The sequence below is a fragment of the Pomacea canaliculata genome, linkage group LG2 (genome assembly GCF_003073045.1).
Source record: "Pomacea canaliculata isolate SZHN2017 linkage group LG2, ASM307304v1, whole genome shotgun sequence".
Taxonomy (NCBI): domain Eukaryota; kingdom Metazoa; phylum Mollusca; class Gastropoda; order Architaenioglossa; family Ampullariidae; genus Pomacea; species Pomacea canaliculata.
This window is the reverse complement of record NC_037591.1, coordinates 9,014,681-9,032,310: the sequence shown is the minus strand read 5'-3', so window position 1 is coordinate 9,032,310 and position 17,630 is coordinate 9,014,681. Positions and strand designations below refer to the sequence as shown.

Here is a 17,630-nt window from a genome sequence, read left to right as displayed (position 1 = left end):
TTTTTTTGGGGGGGGGAGGCCTCGTAACCAATCGTGAGCACGGTTTTCTTTTCAGTGAGTTTCATACATTCTTTTTTCTTTTTATAAAAGATAATTTGCTTTTGATCTCGTGCTATACACTTATTCAATAACCCACCAACTCACTTATTCTTTCTGTTTCTCTCTCTCATACATGCACGCACGCACGAGCCTCTCAGCATCCAATCAGACACCAAGATGTCTTTCAAGATGAGGGTCTCACAGCGTCCACCCAGTATCTTCAAGGTCTTACAAACTGCTCCTCATCCGTCTCTCCCACACCACAAGCTAAATGTTATTTTCCCCAGCGCCAGGTAAGGTTTATAAATCACATTTCCTGTCGTTGACCCATCACACGTGACCCGCTCTTCCTGACGGTCGCCATGACAGCCGCACGTTGTGGTCTCCCCTTCATCACCAAGTGTCCCCCTCCTCCCTCTGAGAGTTAATGACAGGAATACGAGGTTGGAACAAGCTCCACCCTTCACTCAGACCAGGAAGTTTATTTACTCTCCGACAACTTGCTCACGGGAGCTAAATTTATCTCCCCTTTAACCTTATCTCGTCATCGTGAGGTCAGCAAGGGTCATGCCTACAATACAGGCAGTCGGCATATAAAATGATACCAAATCAGTGGACGATAAACACTTAATCGCAAACTGGACATAAACCAAAGTTGTAGTTTTTGTTTTTCATGAGGGTGTCACATGGTTCACATCGGGTAGGAGGAAAAACTCTTTATCTTTATCTCCAGAGAGCGAGATTCAACCTCTGTTCGACTTGTGCAAATCATCTCATTGCCAGTGGGTTTATCCCATGAATCTGTTGGTTGTTTTTTTTTTTTTTTTTTTTTTTTCTCTGAAGTAAACATGTGTGTGTCCGCTGTTCCTACGCCACGACTTCAGTTGACGACAATAAACTTCCGCGTGTGACGGGATCCCCAGAAACTTCTCGACTACCCACAGTGCCCCGCGCATGCCTTCGATGAAATGGGAAATAAGATATGAAGGACCTGGTGCGACTATAAACGACTAAACTTTTCTGTTCTGTCCTTGAACAGATCGTGCAAGGCTGAGGACTGTGTGTAGGGCTGCACCCTGCTCATGCGCGACAGGAAGAAGCCAACAAGTGTTTGAATCTTGAGATCCGGTGTTGTAAACATTTCCTTCTGTACAGTGGCATGGGGCGCACACCCGTGTACCCGTTCAAACAAGCTGTATAGTACTATCAGCTAAAGCTGTACAATGCTGGTATTCCCAAGATAGCTGACGGTTGTCTCTCCGGTGGTTGGACGTTGGAGACAAAGGTGAGTGTGACACACAGGTGTGCTTGTGCTTCTCTGTTGAATGAAAGCTCGTGTCTGCTTGTTGACACATAAAAGTGTCTGCTCGGTGTATTATTAATGGCATTTTTGTGTGTGGATATAAAACACGAAAACAGGTAGCCCTTGTAAGCTTAAAAGAGAAAGTACAGTTGTTTCATCGATAAAATAACTTTAAAAAATAGTTTTGTCGGGGACAGTGTCTTCTACCTAATTAATGATGAATTATCGATGACTTTATGAAGATCAAATAATTATTGAGTTCACAATCTTTAAATGTTTAATCTTTATTTAAGAGTTAATAGATTCACCAAGTGAGATCATTCCAGAGAAATAAATGTTACCAGACATAAATTCTAAAAAGAAACTTGTTTTCGGAAATGTTTGAATTCTCCTCTCGTCGCGTTTCTCTTCTTTCCGCGTTTATTTATAGAGTAGGTGGCGCTTGTCGTGGTGTTTATTTATATTTAATTATTTATATTCTGTGTATAGTGGACTCCTTTCACACAAGTTCACCGGGAAGCTTTATATAAGATTATTTATTCGCTCTGTTGAACACTCGAAGTCGAAACTCTTGGTGTGTCCTCTGATGGGATGTCAAAGGTCATTCTGTTTCAGTCTCCGCCTACACACACACACAAACAATTGTTTTTGTTTATAAACCAGAGTACTCACCATCTTATTAATTCTTGTCCTTGTTGAAGGAGTTTTTTCTGACAGGAAAATTTGTTTCACCTAAGAGCGATTTTGGGGGAAAGGGAAGAGGAGTGATGACTGGAGAGGAAAGTCAGTCTTGAGAATAAGAATCACTGACAGAGAAAGATTTGTGTACCTCCGAGATGAGATGTGAACTGAATACCCTGAAATCCACACAAAAGTGCGGGAGAATGTTTTACAAACTGCAAACGTGATCTTGAAACAACAACAGAAGAGATTTCTTTTAAATGTCTAGAGCAGGGTGGGGTCACGTGGTCAGTCAGCTCGACTGAGGAGCAGACGCTCGTTTACTCGAGTCTCTCTCTCTCACACGCACACATGTTCGATAGATTGTTGTACTTAATTTATCAAGGAAGGTGGAGGCAGGTGGGAGGAAAGGGTTGGAACACTCATGTTCACCGTCTCTACGGCGACTAAGTCATTGAACTCTCTTCATTGTTTACCTTGATCTCTAGAACGGCAAACGTGGGTGCCAACCACCAGGAAGGTCAGTTTATTGTGCAAACACTTGTCCTGCAAAAATATTATCAATTCATCTAGCAAAGAGCCGGTTTACCTGTACTTATCAACTCTCTCGCACTGGCACAAGTCAAATAGTGACACAAGGACCTTCATCGTTTTGCCAGTTGCTTCTAATTGTCCCTCCTGTGGTCTAGCATGGCAGGCGAGGTGATGACTATTAGCAACCACAGCAGTCACATGACAGGGAAGCAAATTATCAAGGACTGCGATCTTTCGAGAGGTTTATCCGGTCTAAATGTGTAAAGGAAGCACTTCATGAGCCTGATAACAGTCTAAGGTCTCTGGTTGCTGCTGTTCTCAAAATCTGATGGCAGGACGCGTGTCTGGAGGCTCCTACAAGTCCTGGTCTTGTGCCATGAATGGACCAGCGGTTATTCGCCATTCGTCTTGGTTCTAGCAATATTATACTTCAGTTGAATAGGGTGACCATCGGGGCAAGGATCGATGTTATTATTCCTACATCCATTTGTTAACAATGACTAGAAAATATTTGTGGATTTTTAAATGGTTTCCCAAATTTTGCTCTTCGTAAATACATTTTCATGTCACCACCCCATTTCTCCAGTAGCTTGTTGGAACTGTAAACAGCGGAAAACCCTGCTGAAATTTTAATAGATTGCTTTGCCTTCAGCAGGAACAACATCATGGCGGTCGAAAGGCGATGGTCAGGAACGTTAACTTTAGGAAAAGTGGTTTCCAGCGGTTGTCTGCCGACGCTGGTTCGTCTGGAGGAAGGTTATCGTGGTCCTCGGGAATCCTTGTCCTTGTCCAGCGGGGACATCATGGCCTTGCAGAGCTGTGTGACCGCCAGCCGTAAGAAAGTGGTTCTTACTTATTACATGGTAGGTGGTCAAAGCATCTACCTCGTTCAGGGGAGGGAAAAGTATGTAAGTGTGGTGATGCGCCTTGGTGAAATTTGAAGAGAAAGTAATGAGTATGTCTGCTCTACAGGAAGACAACGACATCGACGACTGGAATCCTGACAACACCAGCGAGGACTACCGGAAGCTGATCGTGCTGCCATTGCACAACAAGTGCATCTCTAGACTCGAGGTCTGTCAGCTGTACGACCCCGACCGTGACCTCTACCGTCGCTACGTCAACAGCCGGTTCCGGGAGTGGAGCTGGATTGACCGAGAGGACGACCTCAAGCAAGCCTTGGGTGGGTGTCACGTGGGTGTGCAGCTGGTGCAGCTGATGGCTTGTGAGGCTGACTGTCACTTGTTTCTCTTGTTCATTCTTCTCTAGGACCAGGGGTGGGCAAACTGCTGCCCGAGGACCTCTTAGGACCGTTCCGTCTGCCAAAATGTGACGTGCACTTGTTTTCATTTTTTTTTTTAAATTCACTATCACCAGGTGTGCTGTGTAGTCACCTGGGACTTTGATATTTTACCAGCATACCTTAGAATATTAAGACCTGCTCGCAAAAAGAAAACTTTGCCCACCCCTGACTCAGATCTTCAGGTTCTGCGATGAATTAACATGTGTTGTGCATCTAACTTCCGCCCATCCTGGTGGTTTCTTGTTTTGTTTTCTCATGCACGCGCTACGCATCCCTGCATCTTGGTGCTCACTGCTCACATTTTTTCCTTGTTGATCAGTTTCTTCTCTGTTGCTCGTGTTTTATTTCATTTTTCAGAGAATAGAATAAAAGGTCCTATGCCTTGACCGCGATCTTCTCCACCCGTGTATTAGTTTCATGAGAATGAGGAATGTAAATACCAGGTGAGTGAATCAAGATGCTCGACACATGAGTGAGTGAACCAGCATTCTAAACACATGAGAGGGTGAACCAGCATCCTAGACACGTCAGTGGGTGAACCAACATCCTAGACACGTCAGTGAAGCATCAATAGATGAACCACCGTGTTATATACATCGGTCCTCGTCCAACCGTCTTTTACGTTTTCGTTTCTCTCTTATCGTTATTTTTTAACATCAGGAAAAATGTCTGACGATTCATGTACGATTCTGTCATTCTTTGTTTGTGGTGGTTGTTAGGTTATTTTGTTATTTTAGTGCATGCGCTTTCTGTCGACAGAAAAGTCGAATTGTTGCGACGACATCAGCGTGTACACAGACGTCAACGAGGTCCTCAGAAGGAGATCAACTCAGGAGGAAGTCATTCAGTCACCTGCGCCCCATCCAGGTGCAAATATATTGAAATAATGAAGCTAATCTCACACCCACATCACTTTTTTTACAGCCTTTTCTGATAGTTTTTGTGACATTTGTTTGGGATTATTAATTATTATCTCGCTAGCCCCACTCTTTTTTTGATACACATATATATATATAGATAGAGATATATAAATAAGGTCTGAGCTCACCTTGCGCCAAAAAAAGATCACGTAAACATTTGATACAGATTATGTAACAAGTGCTAAAGACCTGAGTAGACTGGGGGAAGCTTACTGAGTCCCACTGGTATCGAACCAGCACGCCTCAGGGTTCTAGCCACGCGGCAAAGGTAAGCCACCTTAAAGAGGATTTATTTAGGAGCCTACTACGTTGTTCTTCCTACAGATAGTCCAAAAGAAAGGAAGAAGACGCCTCCTCCTCCACCTCCACGTCGTCCATCGTGCCGCGAGCCGATGCAGACCCTCCCACCACCCGTCTTGCCACCCCGAGTTCTTCCACGGGGAGGAAACTCGATGCATTTAACCGAGAGCATCTACGAGATTTCTGACGAGGACTTCGCTAACTCTCAACCAATTCTTGGGAGATCACCACGAACAGATGTGACATCGGGTTAGAGATTACTTGACAGTCATTTGTGTCTTGTCTAAGTTTAGAATTTCAGGTTCAGTTGCCGTTCCCTTAGCTCCTTCAGCTTTCTCCTTCTTACCTTCTCCGACTAGTCCAACTCAGAGCGTAAAACCGTAGCCAATAGGAGAACTCAAACCAATGACACAAACCTAGCTCTATGGCACAAATATAATTATATAACAAATATAACTATGAAGTCACTTCTCGAGAAGCGAGGTGTAAATATTTTCCAAAAAACCAGGTACGAATTTTCCATGCATGACAAGATCATAAACTATCGATAGCATCTGAGGCAAAGATTTGAAATAAAACAATGTGCCTTAAGTCCTTTAATTCTTAAAATACTTTTGCTTTGCTGTTTGCAGTTGTGCCCTTGTCGACCAATGCACCTCCTATCAAGGTGAGTGAGTGCACGAGCAAGTGAGCTGACAAGAAATCTTGCAATAAATCACATGACCCCTCCGCTGTCATAGAAGATCTCTTAAAGTTTGCACTAGAAAGAAAGAAGAGCAATCGGTGGAGATGTGTAGGGGTAGGGGTGGGGTGGGAGGTGGGCTTCCTAAGTTCTCTACTTGCTCGACCATTTGCCATCATTAGGCTGTTTTAGTCTATCGTTGGTGGCTCGAAATTTTGGCACATTTAAATTGGTTTAGGGTACCTAACCCATCAGGCTTCTCAAATATTTGTCAGCATCATGCTTCATTTTATTAAATCCTAAGCTTTTAAGTTACTCGAACATTTCTCGGTATCATTGCTTGTTGCAGCCCAGGACGAGGACGACGAGAAGCCAGAAGGACTACCTTGTCCCATGTTATCTTCCGCACCAGCGGGTGGCATCACCTGCGCGCGTCACCCCGTCCCCCGAGTACACCGACGTTGACGTCGTTGAGATGGACAAGGATCGGAGGAAGCAAGCGAAAGCTCGCAGTCCCACTAGTCCAACACCTCTCCAGCCACCCCGGTCACCGGCACAGTCACGGGCCCACCCAGGCTCCAAGCCCGTTGGCCGTGTTCAGCCCAGCGTCATACCCATCTCCCACCCCGATCAAAATAAACAACCAATCATTCCGCCGCATCCAGGTGTGTTTTGTTTATTCTTTTGCTTCCTACGACTGCCTACAGACATGCGCAGACACAAAGACAAACAATGCTTTTTTCTGATGATATTATTTTCCTTCTGAAAAACACTCTTACAAGCACCATCACGTAAAGACAGAGGTCGTGACATGATTGTTCACAGTTGACTGTTTTTAAATGCATACTCACTACCTAACTACATATTGTTTGCAGATGTCAGTTCGAAACCAGAACAGGGGCTCCCGGAGATCAAGCGGGACATGACTGAAATGACCATCAGACAGTTGTGCTCAGTTCTGGACAAATGCGGAATGACGAGGCTGGCGGAAGTGTGTCAAGACCAACGCCTGGACGGTAACTACCTGAGCTCCCTGTCCGACTCCAGCCTGTCCAATGATCCTTTCTCTCTCTCCCTCTTTGAGCTGGACAAGCTTCGTCGGATCAAGCTTGGCTGGAGGCCAAATCTTGGATGACTTACTGTTCCTGGAATCGCATACTTCGATGACGCTTTGTTGTGATGATTTGAGACACGTGACTAGTGAGGTTGGGCAGCAGAGCATGAGAAAGAGAAATAGGGAAAAGGTGGAAGAGAGGGAGGACAGGGGAAGAAAAAAGAAAATATGTGTATGTGTGGAACACATATGAAGGTTCACTGTGAAAGTGCATGCCAGGATATCGTTTGGTGACCTCTGCTCCGGAAGTTGCTGAAAATATCATCATCGTCGTCGTCGTCGTTGTCGTCATCGTCGTCGTCATCATCATCATCATCATCATCATCATCATCATCATAACAACAATATGTGGTGGTCGCTTGTATAGCGCCTTATCCTGGCCTGTGAACTTCTTAAAGCGCTTTACAAATGACAGAAGGTGCAAAAGGTTATGTGACGTCAAAATAAGATTATGACAAAATAAGATGACGTCAAAATAAGGTGATGTCAAAACAAAATAACGTCAAAATAAGATGGCTACAAAATGGTGTTCAGAGATCCTCCTGGTGAGCTCCACATTTATAAGGAGACGCTAGCGGAGGAAACAAGTGCACAGTTCTTCGTCCTTTTTCTTGTCCTTCATTTCATGAGGACCTTTTTCACACATTTGTTTATGTTGCTTCAGTTCTTCGATAACAGTGGTAATGAAAGAACGACAAAGCAACCGATGCAAGTGCGGTTGGCACAAAATAAACTTCGTTGAAATAATTTTTGAGGTGACTGCAATATCTTGAATCAAGACGCAGAGTTAAGTATTCTACACGAACTCTGTATCTGTTATCCTCATTTCTAGATCTCATGGACATTTCAAAACTTCGAATTTGTTATTCATTTCACAATGTTATACAGGGCATCGGGAATATAATAAGAACTATTTGAACAATGCAATCTCATATCAAATCATCATACTCTTATTTTGTTTACACCTCTCTCCCAATTTCAATCATCACTATTACTAATTATCACTTCAGTTTCATGCTATCATCATGTATTATTCTATCATTTCCTCTCTCTCAGTCTCTTTTTTTTCTCGTTCATTGCAATAATTTATCTCTTCATTCACCGCCATCATTAGATATCTTCAAATCAGTGTCACATCTTCTATCACAATTGTTTTGATCGATGCAATTAATTACGACAGATACACCACACCTGACATTATAAGTGTTTCAATCCGCTGTCTAATCAACAAATCTTCAGATTTTTAGGTTTATTATAGAATTTTTTTCTTGAAGTCGTTGTGACGTGTCTCTAAATCACACTGAACAACATTTACAGATTCGTGTAGACTGTGAAATCATCCATATTGAGCTGGAATTAAAACTTTAAAACTTAAAACTGAAAATTGTAATGGAATGTTGGTTCTAACATCTAAGTTTTTTTTTACCAATGTTGAAATAAAACTGCATTCGCACATTCATTAGTTTCTTAGTTAAATGTTACGACAATACTACACTCGTACAACAATCCAAGAATGTGTCTTTCTCCGTCTACCTGTACGATGACGTGAGACAGGTGCTCACCTGAAAGCACCGGCCACACAGCTCTACACACAAATTCTGCACCTGCATCTCTTTCTTCTCTACCCTACTATAAATCTTGATACTGTTGAACATGTCTAATATTACGTGTACTCTATACATTGCGACAGTATGTTTTGGAAATTTATTGCATTATTCATGATGCAAAATATTGTAAGGTGTACAACGCATTACTGGTGGGGGTTGGGAGGAAAGGGCATGATGACATGAGTGAGGTTGGACAGTCTGAAGACAAAATGTCGGCCTCTTTCTTGTGATGACAGGTTTAGAACTGTCATACCGGTGTGGCACTTATGCCATGATTAAAATACACCCTGCTGTACTTCACGAGCTTACCGGTAACCACTAGCACCCGGGGAGAGTTCCTGATCTGGTGAACAGGTAATCACTCAAACTTGAGTCCACCCTGTCCCTGGTGCAGAACAAGTTTTAATCTCGAGCTATGGCACCCGGCATCATCAGTTTCCTTTAAAATCTGACACCTTACTTCGTTATCCCCTTCCTCCTCCGCCCACCCCAAGTTCAGGGTGTTGAGGTGGGTAGTGTTGGGGGCTATGGGCAACTGGAATGTACTGGTGGTTATTTGTTTGTCCCGAATGACAGTGACTGTATGTAGAAAGGCATCAAAAGTGTAATGTAAATGTTCGAGCCGACATGAAATTCTCGTCTTGCAAGCTTGACAAAGACTGACACATGAGCGAATCCTCGTGCAAAGCTTCAGATCGTGACACCGGACCTCAAACCGAATCTTTGCACTCGCAAATGGAGGTTTCGAACAGATCATGTTTGGGGTGCGAGTGGGATGTTATTGACTCCACCCTTCCTCGTTGCTGTGAGCAGTCTCTAGCTCAACACATTGAGCAGCAAGGATCGGGTGTGTAGCTCGCTCCTATAGACTGTTCACACCAATGAGGACCGAAGGTATTATTAGGGAGTTCTTCGGCGACTCCAATGAATTGCATCGGAGGGTATGAGCGTGTTTACTACACATATGCTTGCACATGAAAAAATAAACTTATAACCCCAACAGAATTTTTACTAGCTAAAGCTTTTTTATTTGCTCATCCTTTGTACACTAAGGTATGCAGCTATATCAACTATCTTTTTTTTTCTTTATTGTATGAGGTGACATGGTCGAGGAACGCTACCCGTATTGACAGACGACATCAAAATGAAATTAGTCTACACTCTACACTTAGTTTGGGATGAAGGTCTCATGAGTTCATAATTCTCCCAAATCATCCATTCATGTCTGGGGCAGTCAGCGACAAGTATACGTGTCTGTCCCCTCATGTTCCAGTGTGTGTCTTGTCTATCCCGTAATGGATGTTCCTTGTTTCTCCGTCAAAATTTACGCTATTGTCATTATTATTCACTTAATATACATTTAAGTTGCTATGAAAAAGGATAGATTTACCTAAATCTACCTTTGCCTTGGCGGGCCTGTTCAAATGACTTCGCGACCGGGATGTTCCCCACCCCTTTCTTCATTTTACCCCGGGCCTGACGAGAATGGGGGACAAGGGTGGTCTGGTGTATCCGGGCCCGCGGCTTTGAATGGGGCCTGGACTTGGTCGATGGATTTTTTTTCCCCTTATTTTCGTTTTCTTTTTGTGTTAAAGAAAGGTTGACTTAACATTCCTCACTCTGGGAATTTTTTTTTTATGGAGCGGGGTACTACGTTTGATCCTTTACCAGGGACTTGCACATCTTGAATTTCGTTTCCAAGCTGATCCTCCTGCTATCCCTGCTCTTGAACCTCAATATTGCTGCCGTCGGTCCTGTTATTCTTTGACGAATGTCTTAGTCATACGCCCACCTGTACTACAAGATCCATTTCTAATTTTTTTGTCGCTACGTGGCCATTAATCTTGAGAAGATGATAAGCTTGCACGGTAACAAGGTGCCCAACACTGCCAATACCACCAGTCCACTTTAGACCCACGTGTGGATTTACAATATTTGTAATATTTCTTGGGGTGACAGGGAGACACTCGATCTGAGGACGGCAAATGTCTGGTGTCAGAATGTTCTGACACCACCCTTGAAATGTACCCGGAAGAACAATGTATTAGAATAGTGGTAGTAATAGTAGTTGTAATAGAAGTAATAATAATAATAATAATAATAACAACAATAAATTGGGATCTAGCAAGGAATCCGACCGCTGGGCATTGTTTACATGTTTATTGTGAGACAGTGCGGACTGGATGCGAATAATATTCCGTGGCGCGTTATTCAGAAGCGAGAATTTGCAGGACTTGCTGATTTCAGGAGGAATACAAACTTTTAAATTATATAATAAATATAAGGTTGTATTTCAGGCTCTGAACTTGACAAAGTATGCTTATTTTTATTTTTATATTGTATTTGCCTAACATAATCTGTGGATCACCCGACTGGGTCTTTAAAGCTTTCTTCTACCGCAGATATTTACAAATAACTACAACTACCTTATTAAGCATGCCGAAGGCGCTCAACTACTTTGTAGGATGTAAATGGCTTATCGTGCCTAGGCAAAGCATGGGGAATGATCAAGTCTGGATATAGAGGCTGAAAGCTTTTGTAGGTATTAGTAGTGTATGTACTCAGACTTAAATATCTGAGGTAGTGATAACGATTGTAATGAAAGCCAGAAAAAAAAATGGCAAGAGAAAGAAAGAAGGAAAGAAAAAAAAAACAACAGAAAAACAAAAAAGGGAAAGAAGAAGAAATAATTAGCAACTATAGCAACAGGATAAGGAGGATGATCGCTAGAAGGTAAGGCAATAGAAGTCCTAGATATACACGTATACCTCCTGACGTAGTTGAACGTGGTGAAAAGGGAAAGACGTAAAAAACAACGTTACTTCCTTATATTACTGATAGCGCTTATGTCTATATATATACAGCTTGAAATACCTGTCGCCCGTGTGTTTGAGATATCAGCACTGGGCACACACCTGGTTTGACACCGCCCCGCCACGATAAACTGCAATTAAAAGACCCACCTGAAGAAAGCCTTTTGAAATTAAAGCCATGCTTCTACAAACCACTTATAAAACTCTCTTGGTTGAGATTTTGATGTTTTTATCAGGAACCAGGAAGGCAGAAAGAGTCCCCATGTTCATGGCCTTGGTGAATGCTTGCACTCTGACCCCGTCTACGTCATGTGCACGAGTGAAAGTCACAGAGGAACACACAAAGCAAGAACAAAAACTGTTTATAATCTCATGAAGAGTCTGACAATTTTGAATCTCATTCATATTCGTGTCTGTTCATATCATATGCAAAATGTTGGAGGTTATGTAGGGTGTTATGTTTGATAAGAAAAATTACAACGAAATCTCGTTCTCCGTCACGTGACCTTATATCGTCTGCGTGCGATTGTCTACCTCGCGAAACGAAGACCTATGTCGAGCAAGTGCGTTGTACCCGATTGCCGATAATAAATAATAAAAAAAATTGGGGTGTTGTAGGGCGTCAGACACGAGTTCGTCTCCTACTTCGGATGGACACAGCGGAAGGTGACAACGTAACTTTAAGATAAGTAAATAACTATTCACTTTCCTGTATTGTTCTCGTGAGATGTAATAGTCATCAAATATAATTTTCAAACGTTTGGCACCGTCGTCAGAGCCTTGCTCCTTGAAGTTTGCTATGGTGAAATATTAACGACTTGTATAAACTTTTATATTGCCATCGTGCTGTGACTTGCTGCATTTGCATTGCAAACCTGGCAGCTACAGGGGCGCAGAACCCGAGGAAAGACCAAACGAAGGTAAGTAAATGTTACCAGTTGCGATAAATAGTTCACAAAGAAGTCTCATGTAGATATAAGCCTTTACTCCTTTACATGTCTAACACCAGCGTGTCACTGAATGAAAAGTAAGCTGTGGACGGAAAGATGTTCGCGGGTAAGTGGATTTTTAACATATGAAAGAAAGAGAGATAATTTGACTCAAAGCCTGTCAAGCAAACATACGGCAGCTGCATATGTGTTTACGATTTACTAGTCAAAGGTAGAGTTATGTAGGAATCAAGGGAAAATAACGGGTGGTGCTTCCGTTTGATACCTCCGCTCACACCTACACATCTGAGTAGCTATCTCCGAGTAATCGTGGATTACACAACATAATTTATGAGCTGATACACACTGCTAACATTCTCTCGACGATAACTGACAAGTACAAAGCACTTCATCATTGGCGATAGCAATCCTTCTCAATCGCGTTTCATGACAGTTTTTTTTTCTTTCTCTCTTATTGTTGTTGTTGCAAGCTGTGCAACAGGGAGACGAAAGGTGACTACTATGTGATCTTTTGAAGACGCAAAGCATCATAAATGAGTTTGATTCACCTGCTGTGCTGCTCGAAGAGTGGCAGAACAGGATGACATTCCTTGGAAAAATGATGTCCTCATAAACACCTAGACAGGTGTCCTAACAACCATCTAGACAGGTGTCCTAACAACCATCTAGACAGGTGTCCTAACAACCATCTAGACAGGTGTCCTAACAACCATCTAGACAGGTGTACTAACAACCATCTAGACAGGAGTACTAACAACCATCTAGACAGGTGTACTAACAACCATCTAGACAGGAGTACTAACAACCATCTAGACAGGTGTACTAACAACCATCTAGACAGGAGTACTAACAGCCATCTAGACAGGTGTACTAACAAACACCCAGACAGATGACCAGGATGGTGTAATACCTACTCGCCGTTCACTCCATTTTCTAAACATCGCTATCATCCAACTTTCAATAACAGTTTCTGGTAGGTAAATCTTTATAGGCGTATTGCCGAAAAGGTTTATTAAAGCATGACAGGTATTAGTAATGTACCCAGACTGATCTACTGTACATGGGTAAACACTGTGACCCAACCATGCAGCTCCAAAGATTTCTGTAACCAATCAGCAATTTCCTCTTTCTTGTCCCATGAAAGAAAACGGACGTTCCCAAGGAAATTTTTCATTAACATTCTTCTTCTTAGTCGTCGGGTGTGCTATATATAGTCTAAAAACTCACACTGTGATGTTTTCTTTTTATTTATTCTTCTGTTAGACATCCGCATTTAGCCGACCTTGGAGTCCGTAAATAAGAAGAGGAATAATATAGTTTTTCTTGCAAGCTTACTTTCTGTATGGGGTTTGGAGTTTAGCCAAGTCTCCTACTACAGTAACACTTGCCACATTCAGCAGCCATGTTACCAGGTTTTTTTTAATTACTTCACTGAATGTAGGGTTTAGATTTCCGCTTGCTCGAGACTGACAAAAACAAAAGAAAGGCTGTAAGCGATGGCAGCCGCAGGAAGCAGTCAAGGGACGTCATCCTGCACACTGCGAGAGGCGGTTCTCCAGGGTGGTCTGCCCATGCTGATTCGCCTGGAGGAGGGCTTCTACGGGCCTGATGAGGCTACCTGCATGTCGCTCGGTGATGTCCTGGCCCTCCAGAGTGCAATGGTTGTCAACAGCCAGAACGTCGTGATTGCTTACTACAAGGTATGACAGTCAGTCAGGCACACAAACACAAACACACACACAAACACACAAACACCCTGAAAGACACATGCAAACAATAAACAACTACATTTGTAATGCACCAAAGGACGTCGTTCCTTTCCTGAAAGCAGTACAAGATTAAATGGATAACACTGAGCAATATCCTTTGTCCCTTTCTCTCAACAAGACGAGCACATCTTCACTCTCCTCTCTCTCTCTCTGTTATACAGACATACTAATACGCATCACACACAGGAAACAAGTGGAGGAGGAGTTCTAAACAAACCAAACTCTTTGCAGAACGATACAAGCATTAAGGACGAGACCGATGACATTGAAGAGGTTGAGACTTATCGTGCACTCCTCATCCTGTCCCTCGACAACGAGGACATCGCCAGTCTCAGAATCACCAGGTTCCCAGACCCTGGAGGGCTAGCATTTTCCCGCTACGTGACTGGCATCTTTTCTGACTGCGACTGGTTTGGTCGCGAAAAGGAGCTCATGATCTCTATGGGTACTTCCTTTTTATATAATATATATATACAAACAGGCCTTGTGTAGTCTTGGTAATTGCATTCGTTGGCGTGTACAGCGACCAGGTTATCAGGCTGTCAGAGCCAGTTCGCGGCCCTGTGCTCGAAGTAACAAGGAATAAACTAAAACAGAGTCCAGTTCTTGTTTCAACCCTGATTGTCTCCTTTGTGGCACGCTCTACCGATTTTTTAAAGCCCTGATTTCTGAACCATCTGTTGGACCTGTGTATCTTATGCTACTTAAATATAGATTTTTTGAGGTTGTCAAATTCTGAAACTATGAAATACAAGCTTTATACTTCCACTTCGTCAAACTGAAATCTGAGCGCCCACCTCAGTTCTGACACAAAATGGAGTTTCCTGAAAGGTAGTCAAGAGAATAATTTTCAGAGCTCAGTATCTCCAAATCTGGTTAGTTAATTAGTGTTTGAGATTATATTGCTCCAGGTCTGATTAATTAATTAGTGTATGAGATTGTTTTTCTCCAGTTCCAAGATTTAAAAATAAAAGTACTCGTGTAGATGTATATCAGACAACCTTACTTTTGATGCAGCTCCCTTGAAAAAAGACAAAGCATCTCCTGGACCAGCCTCTAGTGGCATGCCCTTTGGCCCCAACATGTTCAATCCTCCCGTGTCACCTCAGTCACGTGAGCCGAGCCAGGTCACTTCCGGGAAGACTTTGAAGAGGACGTGTGGTAAGCTGGTGACGGTTGCTGCCACTGTCACTCGCCGCCGCAAGGTCCCCGCGGAAAGTTCAGTGAGTAAGTAAGTTTGTATGTAAGGAGGAGTGTCACTGGATAACCCTGCATGTCACTAAGTAACCACGTGATTAGATAATACCTGAGCAGGTGTCAGCAAGTACTGTCACGGCACGGATGGTTCAAACAACACACTTACACTAGACACTTCTAATGGCGCGTTCTTTCAACATACACCAAAATTTTGCCTGAGGCTGCCCAAAATCATGTTCATTTCATTATCGAGTGGCTCAGGACTTTACAGATTACAACACAAATATTTATTTGTAAACAACTCGCCTCAACACAGTGTTCTAAATAAGACGAAAATCTAAACGATTTATGCAATTTTACATGAGTATGAGAGGGTGATGTGAGTTAGAAAATGATCTGATAAAATCAACACAGATCCTCCACTAAAAATCAAAAGTTTAAACTGGGTTATGCAGTTCTACAAATGATTTTAATTAGAGAAACGCCTTACAAAGGCAGCGCCTAATGAAGTACTCGCGTGTAAAGTTTATCAATTTGTTTCCAGGTGACACTGCAACCTCCCCATCCTCTCCTTCAAGACCAACAGTAAGACTGTCAAACTTCATTCCTATGTCGAATGTTTCACTAAGATATTTGGATAATTTTTTTTTTGGAGGTTGGTGATTAATATCACCATACCTAATCTACCTAGGGTTGTCGCAAAGCTTTTCTAAGTGCGCGTGTGTGCGTGTGAGAGAGTCAGAGAGAGCAAGAAAAAGACGGGCAAGGGAGTGAAGGAAATAAACATGACTACATGCTTAAAAGGCGGATCTCATTATTGCTGTCATCACAACTTCCAGGTGTTCCCGCAGCTTCAAACGATCCTCCGCACAGCGAAGAACAAAACAACGAGCTCCAGTAAATCTCTCTTTTCGCGACTCTCGTCCATTGTCTCGCAAGACGCGAGACGCAAGTGCGACGACCACAGCTCCACCGATGCTGACAGCGACTATGCCGAACTGGACGAAGCGCTGATGGACGCCCACACGCACTTCTACCAACGACTTTCCTTCAACGACGACAACCTTAAGCTTCCACCACCAACATCAGAAAACAACCGTAACACAGGGCGAGCCGACGTTCGGTCCGTTTTCGAGGCCCCCAGTCACTACAGCCAGTTACGTGGAAACCCACGTGATATTACACTTCCGGGCCAATCGTCATCAGATTCTCCTCGTCCAAACACTTTCAACAAAACTGAATATGGTTAGTACAAAATGTCTGAAAGTTCGCGAAATCTTAATTATAAATTGATACCTCGGTTGTTGTTGTTTTTTTTTTTCATCGCATATTGCAAGTTTGTTCCGTTCGTCTCAGCATATTAACCGCCAGTTTAATCCATGTGGTTCGTGCGTTAAACCCATCTCTCAAAACAATGCTCAGAATATGCTTTATTTTTTTCTGGCACACCATTCACTGCTTCGGTGAACTTTTTGCTGTCAGCCAACACCTTCCTGTATAGGCTGTGCTTTCAAAGCACATGTTTGGTGATAAAAACATGATGGCTTTTGTTTACTCCAAGAAAAAGACACCATTTTGCGCTCATTCATATCAGTGTCCCAGTTTTCTGGTAGGGCTCAAACATCATTTCACACACACACAGAGTATACATTTCAGCTCCCACCACTCCCAATTCACTCAAGTTCTAGAAATGTTAGAAAGAAAAATCTTTCGAACTTTCCGATCGACCTCTGATTGCATGATTGTCGCAGCTTCCAAATAAAACAACGACGGCATTTAGGTTCTGTGTAGAGGTTAACCTTTACCCTAACCTGGTGACAACGACAGCTGACAAATTAAAGAGGGCAGTAGGATACGTAAGGTAACTTTTTTCTACACATCTAACTCTCTCTTCAAGAATAAAACAAGTATGTACAACAACAACAACAATAATGATAATAATGTTTGCTTAACTAGTGCCATACCCAGCTCTACAACACAGTCTAACAAGAGAAGGGGTGGTTAAACATTTCAAATAGCGACAGACGTGAAGACACTTGTAGAGATCGCTACAGGCTGACTGTATTTATGTGCAGGGAATCATCGCAGGCTTCGTCACTGATGAACATGTCGTAAGTGAGCTCTGCGCATGTCTGGAGAAGTGCAGGATGTCGGACCTGGCTCACGTGTGTCGCACTATGGCTGTTGATGGCAGTCTTCTGTGTTTTTAAGTGATGAAGTGCTTCTGGCAGAGCCATTTCTGCTGACTCGGTTTTTGCTGGAAAAGTGGCACTGTGTGAAAAACGGCTGGAGCCAAAACTTGTCTGACATTGTTTTTCTAATGACTTCAACGGCGAAGGAAAACAAAACAAAAATTTCTTATTTCAAATGGGATATATTTTTCAATGTGCAATAAAGTTAACACAACTACTGCTTTTG

General features: G+C 42.8%; 2 protein-coding genes across 6 annotated transcripts; both read left to right on the top strand.

The window, feature by feature from the left end:
• The first annotated feature begins 18 nt into the window (after positions 1 to 18).
• LOC112557285 lies at positions 19 to 8,253 on the top strand. Of its 3 annotated transcripts, none has more exons than XM_025227045.1 (8): positions 19 to 1,324; positions 3,213 to 3,420; positions 3,530 to 3,740; positions 4,620 to 4,727; positions 5,105 to 5,329; positions 5,713 to 5,747; positions 6,112 to 6,427; positions 6,638 to 8,253. In XM_025227045.1, the coding sequence occupies exons 2-8, from the start codon at positions 3,223 to 3,225 to the stop codon at positions 6,895 to 6,897; spliced, it is 1,353 nt and encodes a 450-aa protein (XP_025082830.1). In that variant the 5' UTR covers positions 19 to 1,324; positions 3,213 to 3,222; the 3' UTR covers positions 6,898 to 8,253. The 3 variants fall into 3 exon arrangements, with proteins under 3 accessions (XP_025082830.1, XP_025082829.1, XP_025082831.1); XM_025227044.1 differs by having other exon boundaries at positions 3,210 to 3,420; XM_025227046.1 differs by lacking the exon at positions 19 to 1,324 and adding an exon at positions 2,848 to 3,012.
• A 3,436-nt stretch (positions 8,254 to 11,689) lies between these two features.
• On the top strand, positions 11,690 to 17,396 carry LOC112558287. 3 transcript variants are annotated; one of them, XM_025228655.1, is made up of 7 exons: positions 11,690 to 12,352; positions 13,688 to 13,946; positions 14,247 to 14,460; positions 15,033 to 15,242; positions 15,757 to 15,797; positions 16,052 to 16,457; positions 17,288 to 17,396. In XM_025228655.1, exons 2-7 carry the CDS (start codon positions 13,743 to 13,745, stop codon positions 17,311 to 17,313), a joined length of 1,101 nt encoding a protein of 366 aa, XP_025084440.1. In that variant the 5' UTR covers positions 11,690 to 12,352; positions 13,688 to 13,742; the 3' UTR covers positions 17,314 to 17,396. The 3 variants fall into 3 exon arrangements, with proteins under 3 accessions (XP_025084440.1, XP_025084438.1, XP_025084439.1); XM_025228653.1 differs by having other exon boundaries at positions 11,691 to 12,216; XM_025228654.1 differs by lacking the exon at positions 11,690 to 12,352 and adding an exon at positions 12,363 to 13,015 and having other exon boundaries at positions 13,112 to 13,946.
• The last annotated feature ends 234 nt before the right edge of the window (positions 17,397 to 17,630 follow it).